The 12,146-nt window shown below is 58.9% G+C and overlaps 1 protein-coding gene across 1 annotated transcript in view; it reads left to right on the top strand.

Moving 5' to 3' along the window:
* Nucleotides 1-6: 6 nt before the first annotated feature.
* Nucleotides 7-12,146, top strand: part of LOC146750965 (glucose-6-phosphate 1-dehydrogenase-like) — a gene marked incomplete at its 3' end in the record, with an annotated part of 33,833 nt that continues 21,693 nt past the window's right edge. The window contains exons 1-3 of the mRNA XM_085535905.1: nucleotides 7-118; nucleotides 4,995-5,032; nucleotides 12,027-12,135. Of these exons, the coding sequence (XP_085392031.1) occupies nucleotides 14-118; nucleotides 4,995-5,032; nucleotides 12,027-12,135 (252 nt within the window). The remainder of the gene's footprint in view (nucleotides 119-4,994; nucleotides 5,033-12,026; nucleotides 12,136-12,146) is intronic.

Raw genomic sequence — 12,146 nt, 5'->3', positions numbered from 1 at the left:
CCCCCCCGTGGCCATGGAGGAGCTGAGCCGCTCTGAGGTGTGTGGGATGCTGCGCCAGGAGCTGAGCGGGGAGGAAGATTTCCTACAGCCCCACGTCTTCATCATCTTCGGGGCATCGGTACGGGGGGGGGGGGCAATTAATGGGGGTAATTAGGGGGGTGTGGGGGGCAATTAAGGGGGTAATTAAGGGGGGTGGGGGGCAATTGGGGGGTGAAGGGGGCAATTGGGGCGGGATATAGGGGGAATAGAGCAGCCTGCAGCCCCATATGTTCATCATCTTCGGGGCCTCGGTACGGGGGGGGTAATTAGGGGGGTAATTAGGGGGCTGGGGGGCAATTAAGGGGGTAATTAGGGGGCTGGGGGGCAATTGGGGGGTGGAGGGGGCAATTGGGGGGGGGAATAGGGGGGGAAAAGAGCAGCCTGCAGCCCCACATCTTCATGATCTTTGGGGCCTCGGTATGGGGGGGGGGGCAATTAATGGGGGTAATTAGGGAGGTGGGGGGCAATTAAGGGGGTAATTAGGGGCATGGGGGGCAATTAAGGGGGTAATTAGGGGGCTGGGGGGCAATTAAGGGGGCTGGGGGGCAATTGGGGGGGGGAATAGAGCAGCCTACAGCCCCACGTCTTCATCATCTTCGGGGCCTCGGTATGGGGGGGGGGGGGCAATTAATGGGGGTAATTAGGGGGCTGGGGGGCAATTAAGGGGGTGGGGGGCAATTGGGGGGGTAATTAGGGGCATGGGGGGCAATTGAGGGAGGATATAGGGGGAATAGAGCAGCCTGCAGCCCCACGTCTTCATCATCTTCGGGGCATCGGTACGGGGGGGGGGGCAATTAATGGGGGTAATTAGGGGGGTGTGGGGCAATTATGGGGGTAGTTAGGGGGCTGGGGGGGCCTGGGGGGCAATTGAGGGGGTAATTAGGGGGCTGTGGGGCAATTATGGGGGATATAGGGGGGGAATAGAGCAGCCTGCAGCCCCACGTCTTCATCATCTTCGGGGCATCGGTATGGGGGGGGGGGCAATTAATGGGGGTAATTAGGGGCACGGGGGGCAATTAAGGGGGTAATTAGGGGGGTGGGGGGCAATTAAGGGGGCTGGGGGGCAATTGGGGGGGGATATAGGGGGGGGAATAGAGCAGCCTGCAGCCCCACGTCTTCATCATCTTCGGGGCATCGGTACGGGGGGGGGGCAATTAATGGGGGTAATTAGGGGCATGGGGGGTAATTAAGGGGGTAATTAGGGGGGTGGGGGGCAATTAAGGGGGCTGGGGGGCAATTGGGGGGGGATATAGGGGGGGAATAGAGCAGCCTGCAGCCCCACGTCTTCATCATCTTCGGGGCATCGGTACGGGGGGGGGGCAATTAATGGGGGTAATTAGGGGCATGGGGGGTAATTAAGGGGGTAATTAAGGGGGTGGGGGGCAATTAAGGGTGCTGGGGGGCAATTAGGGGGGTAATTAGGGGCATGGGGGGCAATTGAGGGGGGATATAGGGGGAATAGAGCAGCCTGCATCCCCACGTCTTCATCATCTTTGGGGCCTTGGTATGGAGAGGGGGGGGCAATTGGGGGGGTAATTAGGGGCATGGGGGGCAATTAAGGGGGCTGGGGGGCAATTGGGGGGGTAACTGGGGGGGAAATAGGGGGGTGAAGGGGGGAAATGGAGGAGCAGATTGAGGGTGGGGGGCAAATGGGGCGGTGGGGGGAAGTAGGGGGGCAAATAGGGGAGTGAGGGGCAATTGGGGGGGTAATTAGGGGGCTGGGGGGCAATTAAGGGGGCTGGGGGGCATTTGGGGGGTAATTAGGGGGGTGGGGGGGCAATTGGGGTGGTAACTGGAGTGTGGGTGGCAATTGGGGGGGCAAATAGGGTTGTGGGGGGAAAATGGGGGGAAATAGGGGGGCAGATAAGGGCAATAGGGGGACAAAAGGGGGCAAATAGGGGCAATGGGGTGGCAAATAGGGGGGCAAATAGGGGATAGAGGGGGGCAAATAGGGGTGTGGGGGGGTAAAATGGGGGCAAATAGGGGCAGTGGGGGGGCAGAAAGGGGGGCAGATAGAGGGCAGATGGAGATGAGGGGCAAATAGGGGCAATAAGGGGATAAATATGGGGTGTGGGGGAGGTAAAAGTGGACAAATAGGGGCAGTGGGGGGCACATAGGGGCAAGTAGGGGCAGTAGGGGGGCAAATAGTGGGGAAGGGGGGGCAAATAGGGGCAGTTATGGGGCAAATATGGGATGTGGGGGGGTAAATATGGGTGTGGGGGGGGCAAAAGTGGGCAAATAGGGGATCAAATAGGGGCAATTAGGGGGCAAAAGGGGACAAATAGAGACAGTAGGGGGGCAAATAGTGGCAGTTATGGGGCAAATAGGGGTTTTGGGGGGGCAAATAGGGGCAAATAGGGACAGTTGGGGGGCAAATAAGGGGTAAAGAGGGGTGTGGGGGGGGCAAATAGGGCTGGGGGGGCAAATAGGGGCAGTAATGGGGCAAATAGGGGCAGTTATGGGGCAAATATGGGGTGGGTGGGTAAATAGGGGCAGTAAGGGGGCAAATAGGGGCAGATATGGGGCAGATAGGGGCAGTTATGGGGCAAACATGGGGTGTGGGGGGCAAATAGGGGCAGATATGGGGCAGTTATGGGGCAGATAGGGGCAGTTATGGGGCAAATAGGGGCAGTAATGGGGCAGATAGGGGCAGTTATGGGGCAAATAGGGGCAGTTATGGGGCAGATATGGGGCAGATATGGGGCAAATAGGGGCAGATATGGGGCAAATAGGGGCAGATATGGGGCAAATAGGGGCAGTTATGGGGCAGATATGGAGCAGTTATGGGGCAAATAGTGGCAGTTATGGGGCAGATATGGGGCAGTTATGGGGCAGATATGGGGTGTGGGGGGCAAATAGGGGCAGATATGGGGCAAATAGGGGCAGTTATGGGGCAAATAGGGGCAGTTATGGGGCAGATATGGGGTGGGGGGGCAAATAGGGGCAGTTATGGGGCAATAAGGGGGCAAATATGGGGTGGGGGGGTAAATGTGGGGCAAATAGGGGCAGTTATGGGGCAGATAGGGGCAGTTATGGGGCAGATATGGGGTGGGGGGGCAAATAGGGGCAGTTATGGGGCAAATAGGGACAGTAGGGGGCAAATATGGGGTGGGGGGGCAAATAGGGGCAGTTATGGGGCAAATAGGGGCAGATATGGGGCAGATATGGGGCAAACATGGGGTGTGTGGGGGGCAAATATTGGGTGGGGGGGCAAATAGTGGGGCAAATAGGGGCAGTTATGGGGCAGATATGGGGTGTGGGGGGCAAATAGGGGCAGTTATGGGGCAAATAGGGGCAGTTATGGGGCAGATATGGGGTGTGGGGGGCAAATAGGGGCAGTTATGGGGCAAATAGGGGCAGTTATGGGGCAAATAGGGGCAGTTATGGGGCAAATAGGGGCAGTTATGGGGCAAATATGGGGTGGGTGGGTAAATAGGGGCAGTAAGGGGGCAAATAGGGGCAGTAATGGGGCAAATAGGGGCAGTTATGGGGCAAATAGGGGCAGTAATGGGGCAAATAGGGGCAGTTATGGGGCAGATAGGGGCAGTTATGGGGCAGATATGGGGCAGATATGGGGCGGGGGGGCAAATAGGGGCAGATATGGGGCAGATAGGGGCAGTTATGGGGCAGATATGGGGTGTGGGGGGCAAATAGGGGCAGATATGGGGCAGATAGGGGCAGTTATGGGGCAAATAAGGGCAGTAGGGGGCAAATATGGGGTGGGGGGGCAAATAGGGGCAGCAAGGGGGCAAATAGGGGGGCAAATAGGGGCAGTAATGGGGCAAATAGGGGCAGTTATGGGGCAAATAGGGGCAGTTATGGGGCAAATAGGGGCAGTTATGGGGCAGATAGGGGCAGTAATGGGGCAAATAGGGGCAGTTATGGGGCAAATAGGGGCAGTTATGGGGCAGATATGGGGCAAACATGGGGTGTGGGGGGGGCAAATATGGGGTGGGGGGGCAAATAGGGGGGCAAATAGGGGCAGTAATGGGGCAAATAGGGGCAGATATGGGGCAAATAGGGGCAGTTATGGGGCAGATGGGGCAGTTATGGGGCAAATAGGGGCAGATATGGGGCAAATAGGGGCAGTTATGGGGCAGATATGGGGTGGGGGGGCAAATAGGGGCAGTTATGGGGCAATAAGGGGGCAAATATGGGGTGGGGGGGTAAATGTGGGGCAAATAGGGGCAGTTATGGGGCAGATAAGGGCAGTTATGGGGCAGTAAGGGGGCAAATATGGGGTGGGGGGGTAAATGTGGGGCAAATAGGGGCAGTTATGGGGCAGATAAGGGCAGTTATGGGGCAGTTATGGGGCAGATATGGGGTGGGGGGGCAAATAGGGGCAGTTATGGGGCAAATAGGGACAGTAGGGGGCAAATATGGGGTGGGGGGGCAAATAGGGGCAGTTATGGGGCAAATAGGGGCAGTTATGGGGCAGATATGGGGCAAACATGGGGTGTGTGGGGGGCAAATATGGGGTGGGGGGGCAAATAGTGGGGCAAATAGGGGCAGTTATGGGGCAGATATGGGGTGTGGGGGGCAAATAGGGGCAGATATGGGGCAGATAGGGGCAGTTATGGGGCAGATATGGGGCAGTTATGGGGCAGATATGGGGCGGGGGGGTAAATGTGGGGTGGGGGGGGGCAAATGGGGCCCTATGGGGCTGGAATGAGGAAGTTCCCCCCCCCTCCCCCCCCTTGGAGCGGCCGCGCCCTCGTTACCCAACGTGTTAATTAATCCCGGCCTCGTTAACGAGTCACCCTGACTCAGCACTTTATTAAGGGGGGGGGGGGGGGGGGTAATTAAGGCTTAATTAAGTGGGTCGAAGGGGGTAATTAAGGGGGTTGAGGGGGGTAATTAAGTTTGAAGGGGGTAATTAAGTTAATTAAGGGGGTTAATTAATGAATGGGGGGTGATGGACTTAATTAAAGGGGGGAATTAATTAATGGTTGCAGGGGGATCTGGCGAGGAAGAAGATTTACCCCACGTTATGGTAGGGGCAATGGGGGGCAATGGGGGGTATATGGGGTGCTATGGGGCGCTATGGGGTCCTATGGGGTGGTATGGGGTCCTATGGGGTGCTATAGGGTGCTATGGGGCGCTGTGGGGTGCTATGGGGCGCTATGGGGTTTATGGGGTGCCATATGGGGTTTATAGGGTGCTATGGGGTCCTATGGGGTGCTATAGGGTGCTATGGGGCGCTATGGGGTCCTATGGGGTCCTATGGGGTGCTATGGGGCGCTATGGGGTCCTATGGGGTCCTATGGGGCGCTATGGGGTCCTATGGGGTCCTATGGGGTCCTATGGGGTGCTATGGGGCGCTATGGGGCGCTATGGGGTCCTATGGGGTGCTATGGGGTCCTATGGGGTGCTGTGGGGTGCTGTGGGGTGCTATGGGGCGCTATGGGGTGCTATGGGGTCCTATGGGGTGCTATGGGGCGCTATGGGGGGCCATATGGGGTTTATAGGGTGCTATGGGGTCCTATGGGGTGCTATGGGGCGCTATGGGGTTTATGGGGTGCCATATGGGGTTCATAGGGTGCTATGGGGTCCTATGGGGTGCTATAGGGTGCTATGGGGAGCTATGGGGTGCCATATGGGGTTTATAGGGTGCTATAGGGTGCTATGGGGTGCCATATGGGGTTTATAGGGTGCTATGGGGCGCTATGGGGTCCTATGGGATTTATAGGGTGCTATGGGGCGCTATGGGGTGCCATATGGGGTTTATAGGGTGCTATGGGGTGCTATAGGGTGCTATGATGCACTGTGGGGTCCTATGGGGTGCTATGGGGTGCTGTGGGGTGCTATGGGGCGCTATGGGGTCCTATGGGGTGCTGTGGGGCGCTATGGGGTCCTATGGGGTCCTATGGGGTGCTATGGGGTGGTATGGGGTCCTATGGGGTGCTATGGGGTGCTATGGGGTCCTATGGGGTGCTGTGGGGTGCTATGGGGTGCTATGGGGCGCTATGGGGTCCTATGGGGTGCTATGGGGTGCTATGGGGTCCTATGGGGTGCTATGGGGCGCTATGGGGTCCTATGGGGTGCTATAGGGTGCTATGGGGTGCTATGGGGCGCTATGGGGTCCTATGGGGTGCTATGGGGTCCTATGGGGTCCTATGGGGTGCTGTGGGGTGCTGTGGGGTGCTATGGGGCGCTATGGGGTCCTATGGGGTGCTGTGGGGTGCTATGGGGTCCTATGGGGTGCTATGGGGTCCTATGGGGTGCTGTGGGGTGCTATGGGGCGCTATGGGGTCCTATGGGGTGCTATGGGGTCCTATGGGGTGCTGTGGGGTGCTATGGGGTGCTATGGGGTGCTATGGGGCGCTATGGGGTCCTATGGGGTGCTATGGGGCGCTATGGGGCGCTATGGGGTCCTATGGGGTGCTATGGGGTCCTATGGGGTGCTGTGGGGTGCTATGGGGCGCTATGGGGTCCTATGGGGTGCTATGGGGTCCTATGGGGTGCTGTGGGGTGCTATGGGGTGCTATGGGGTGCTATGGGGCGCTATGGGGTCCTATGGGGTGCTATGGGGCGCTATGGGGTGCTATAGGGTGCTATGGGGCGCTATGGGGTGCCATATGGGGTTTATAGGGTGCTATGGGGTTTATGGGGGGTAATGGGGTTTATAGGGTGCTATGGGGTGCTGTATGGGGTTTGTAGGGTGCTATGGGGCGCTATGGGGTGGTATGGGGTGCTGTGGGGCGCTATGGGGTCCTATGGGATTTATAGGGTGCTATGGGGCGCTATGGGGTCATATGGGGTGCTATGGGGCGCTATGGGGTGCTGTGGGGCGCTATGGGGTGCCATATGGGGTTTATAGGGTGCTATGGGGTGCTATAGGGTGCTATGGGGTGCCATATGGGGTTTATAGGATGCTATGGGGTGCTGTGGGGTGCTATGGGGTGCCCTATGGGGTTTATAGGGTGCTATGGGGTGCTGTGGGGTCCTATGGGGTTTATAGGGTGCTATGGGGCGCTATGGGGTCCTATGGGGCGCTATGGGGTGCTATGGGGCGCTATGGGGGGCCATATGGGGTTTATAGGGTCCTATGGGGTGTTGTGGGGTGCTATGGGGCGCTGTGGGGCCATATGGGGTTTATAGGGTGCTATGGGGCGCTATGAGGTCCTATGGGGTGCTGTGGGGTGCTATGGGGCGCTATGGGGTCCTATGGGGTGCTATAGGGTGCTATGGGGTGCTATGGGGCCATATGGGGTGCTATGGGGCGCTATGGGGTGCCACATGGGGTTTATAGGGTGCTATGGGGCGCTATGGGGTGGTATGGGGCGCTGTGGGGTGCTATGGGGCCATATGGGGTGCTATGGGGTGCTATGGGGCGCTATGGGGTCCTATGGGGTGCTGTGGGGCGCTATGGGGTCCTATGGGGTGCTATAGGGTGCTATGGGGCGCTATGGGGTGCCATATGGGGTTTGTAGGGTGCTATGGGGCGCTATGGGGTGCTATGGGGTCCTATGGGGTGCTATAGGGTGCTATGGGGCGCTATGGGGTGCTATGGGGCGCTGTGGGGCGCTATGGGGTCCTATGGGGTGCTATAGGGTGCTATGGGGCGCTATGGGGGGCCATATCGGGTTTATAGGGTGCTATAGGGTGCTATGGGGTCCTATGGGGTGCTATAGGGTGCTATGGGGCGCTATGGGGTGCTATGGGGCGCTGTGGGGCCATATGGGGTTTATAGGGTGCTATGGAGCGCTATGAGGTCCTATGGGGTGCTGTGGGGTGCTATGGGGCGCTATGGGGTCCTATGGGGTCCTATGGGGTGCTGTGGGGTGCTGTGGGGTGCTATGGGGCGCTGTGGGGTGCTATGGGGTTTATAGGGTGCTATGGGGTTTATGGGGTGCCCTATGGGGTGCTATGGGGCGCTATGGGGTGCCATATGGGGTTTATAGGGTGCTATGGGGTGCTGTGGGTTGCTATGGGGTCCTATGGGATTTATAGGGTGCTATGGGGCGCTATGGGGAGCCATATGGGGTTTATAGGGTCCTATGGGGTTTATGGGGTGCCCTATGGGGTTTATAGGGTGCTATGGGGCGCTATGGGGTGCTATGGGGGGCTATGGGGGGCCATATGGGGTTTATAGGGTGCTATGGGGTGCTATGGGGTCCTATGGGGTGCTATAGGGTGCTATGGGGTGCTGTGGGGTGCTATGGGGCGCTATGGGGTGCTATGGGGCGCTATGGGGGGCCATATGGGGTTTATAGGGTCCTATGGGGTGTTGTGGGGTGCTATGGGGCGCTGTGGGGCCATATGGGGTTTATAGGGTGCTATGGGGCGCTATGAGGTGCTATGGGGTGCTGTGGGGTGCTATGGGGCGCTATGGGGTCCTATGGGGTCCTATGGGGTGCTATGGGGTCCTATGGGGTGCTGTGGGGCGCTATGGGGTGCTATGGGGCGCTATGGGGTCCTATGGGGCGCTATGAGGTGCCCTATGGGGTTTATAGGGTGCTATGGGGTTTAAAGGGTGCTATGGGGTGCTATGGGGCGCTATGGGGCGCTATGGGGTCCTATGGGGCGCTATGGGGTGCTATGGGGCGCTATGGGGCGCTATGGGGTCCTATGGGGCGCTATGAGGTGCCCTATGGGGTTTATAGGGTGCTATGGGGTTTAAAGGGTGCTATGGGGTGCTATGGGGTGCTATGGGGCGCTATGGGGTCCTATGGGGTGCTGTGGGGTGCTATGGGGTGCTATGGGGCGCTATGGGGTCCTATGGGGTGCTATGGGGCGCTATGGGGTGCTATGGGGTCCTATGGGGCGCTATGGGGTGCCATATGGGGTTTATAGGGCGCTATGGGGTGCTATGGGGCGCTATGGGGTGCTGTGGGGCGCTATGGGGGGCCATATCGGGTTTATAGGGTGCTATGGGGTCCTATGGGGTGCTGTGGGGTGCTATGGGGTGCTATGGGGTTCCATATGGGGTTTACAGGGCGCTATGGGGCGCTATGGGGCGCTATGGGGTCCTATGGGGTGCTGTGGGGCGCTGTGGGGTGCTATGGGGCGCTATGGGGTCCTATGGGGTGCTGTGGGGCGCTGTGGGGTCCTATGGGGTGCTATGGGGTGCCCTATGGGGTTTATAGGGTGCTATGGGGTGCTGTGGGGTCCTATGGGGTTTATAGGGTGATATGGGGCGCTATGGGGTCCTATGGGGCGCTATGGGGTGCTATGGGGCGCTATGGGGGGCCATATGGGGTTTATAGGGTCCTATGGGGTGTTGTGGGGTGCTATGGGGCGCTGTGGGGCCATATGGGGTTTATAGGGCGCTATGGGGCGCTATGAGGTCCTATGGGGTGCTGTGGGGTGCTATGGGGCGCTATGGGGTCCTATGGGGTGCTATAGGGTGCTATGGGGTGCTATGGGGCCATATGGGGTGCTATGGGGCGCTATGGGGTGCCACATGGGGTTTATAGGGTGCTATTGGGCACTATGGGGTGCTATGGGGTGCTGTGGGGTGCTATGGGGTGCTATGGGGTTCCATATGGGGTTTACAGGGCGCTATGGGGCGCTATGGGGCGCTATGGGGTCCTATGGGGTGCTGTGGGGCGCTGTGGGGTGCTATGGGGCGCTATGGGGTGCTCTGGGGTGCTCTGGGGTGCTCTGGGGTGCTATGGGGCGCTATGGGGTCCTATGGGGTGCTATGGGGCGCTATGGGGCGCTATGGGGTCCTATGGGGTGCTGTGGGGCGCTGTGGGGTGCTATGGGGCACTATGGGGTTTATGGGGTGCCATATGGGGTTTATAGGGTGCTATGGGGTGCTATAGGGTGCTATGATGCACTGTGGGATGCTATGGGGCGCTATGGGGTTCTATGGGGTGCTATAGGGCGCTATGGGGTTTATGGGGTGCCATATGGGGTTTATAGGGTGCTATGGGGTCCTATGGGGTGCTATAGAGTGCTATGGGGCGCTATGGGATGCCATATGGTGTTTATTAGGAGCTATGGGGTGCTATAGGGTGCTATGGGGCGCTATGGGGGGCCATATGGGGTTTATAGGGCGCTATGGGGCGCTATGGGGTGCTATGGGGCGCTATGGGGTGCTATGGGGCGCTATGGGGCGCTATGGGGCGCTATGGGGTGCTGTATGGGATTAATGGGGTCCCTATAGGTGGCTGTTCCGGGATGGGTGCTACATATGGGGCACTATGGGGCGCTATGGGGTGCTATGGGGCGCTATGGGGTGCCATATGGGGTTTATAGGGCGCTATGGGGTGCTATGGGGCGCTATGGGGCGCTATGGGGTGCTGTATGGGATTAATGGGGTCCCTATAGGTGGCTGTTCCGGGATGGGTGCTATGGGATGCCATATGGTGCCCTATGGGATGCCCTATGGGGTTTATAGGGTGCTATGGGGTGCTATGGGGCGCTATGGGGCGCTATGGGGTGCTATGGGGTGCTATGGGGTGCTATGGGGCGCTATGGGGTGCCATATGGGGTTTGTAGGGTGCTATGGGGCGCTATGGGGTGGTATGGGGCGCTGTGGGGTGCTATGGGGTTTATAGGGTGCTATGGGGCGCTATGGGGGGCCATATGGGGTTTATAGGGTGCTATGGGGCGCTATGGGGTGCTGTGGAGTGCTATGGGGCGCTATGGGGGGCCATATGGGGTTTATAGGGTCCTATGGGGTGTTGTGGGGTGCTATGGGGCGCTATGGGGCCATATGGGGTTTATAGGGTGCTATGGGGTGCTATGGGGTCCTATGGGGTGCTATAGGGTGCTATGGGGTGCTGTGGGGTGCTATGGGGTGCTATGGGGTGCCATATGGGGTTTATAGGGCGCTATGGGGCATTATGGGGTGCTGTGAGGTGCCATATGGGGTTTATAGGGTGCTATGGGGTGCTGCGCGGTGCTATGGGGTGCTATAGGGTGTTATGGGGTGCTATGGAGTGCCCTATGGGGTTTATAGGGTGCTATGGGGCGCTGTGCGGTGCTGTGGGGTCCTATGGGGTGCTATAGGGCACTATGGGGTGCTATGGGGCGCTATGGGGCGCTATGGGGCGCTCTATGGGATTAATGGGGTCTATGGGGTCCCTATAGGTGGCTGTTCCGGGATGGGTGCTATGGGGTGCCATATGGGGCCATATAGGGTGCCCTATGGTGTTTATAGGGTGCTATGGGGCGCCATAAGGGTGCTATGGGGCGCTATGGGGCGCTATGGGGTGCTGTATGGGATTAATGGGGTCTATGGGGTCCCTATAGGTGGCTGTTCCGGGATGGGTGCTATGGGATGCCCTATGGGGTTTATAGGGTGCTATGGGGCGCTATGGGGCGCTATGGGGCGCTATGGGGCGCTGTATGGGATTAATGGGGTCTATGGGGTCCCTATAGGTGGCTGTTCTGGGATGGGTGCTATGGGATGCCCTATGTGGTTTATAGGGAGCTATGGGGCGCTATGAGGCGCTATGGGGCACTATGGGGCACTATGGGGTGCTATGGGGCGCTATGGGGCGCTATGGGGTGCTGTATGGGATTAATGGGGTCTATGGGGTCCCTATAGGTGGCTGTTCCGGGATGGGTGCTATGGGATGCCATATGAGGCCCTATAGAGTGCCCTATGGGGCACTATGGGGTGCTATGGGGCGCTATGGGGTGCTATGGGGCGCTATGGGGCGCTATGGGGCACTATGGGGCGCTGTATGGGATTAATGGGGTCTATGGGGCCCCTATAGGTGGCTGTTCCGGGATGGGTGCTATGGGGTGCCATATGGTGCCCTATAGGGTGCCATATGGGGTCTATAGGGTGCTATGGGGCACTATGGGGTGCTATGGGGCACTATGGGGTGCTATGGGGCGCTGTATGGGATTAATGGGGTCTATGGGGTCCCTATAGGTGGCTGTTCCGGGATGGGTGCTATGGGATGCCATATGGGGCCCTATAGGGTGCCATATGGGGTTTATAGGGCGCTATGGGGCACTATGGGGTGCTATGGGGCACTATGGGGCGCTGTATGGGATTAATGGGGTCTATGGGGTCCCTATAGGTGGCTGTTCCGGGACGGGCTCCTGCCGGAGCAGCTGTGGGTTGTGGGGTTTGCACGGACCCCGTTAACGGTGCCACAGCTCCGGGAAATGGTGCTGCCCCATATGAAGGTGAGACCCAT

Source organism: Coturnix japonica, unplaced genomic scaffold, assembly GCF_054131305.1.
Source record: "Coturnix japonica strain WE unplaced genomic scaffold, WE-NBRP24 Scf222, whole genome shotgun sequence".
NCBI lineage: Eukaryota > Metazoa > Chordata > Aves > Galliformes > Phasianidae > Coturnix > Coturnix japonica.
Note: the sequence above shows the minus strand (reverse complement) of the source record. Positions and strands in the feature narration are given on the sequence as shown.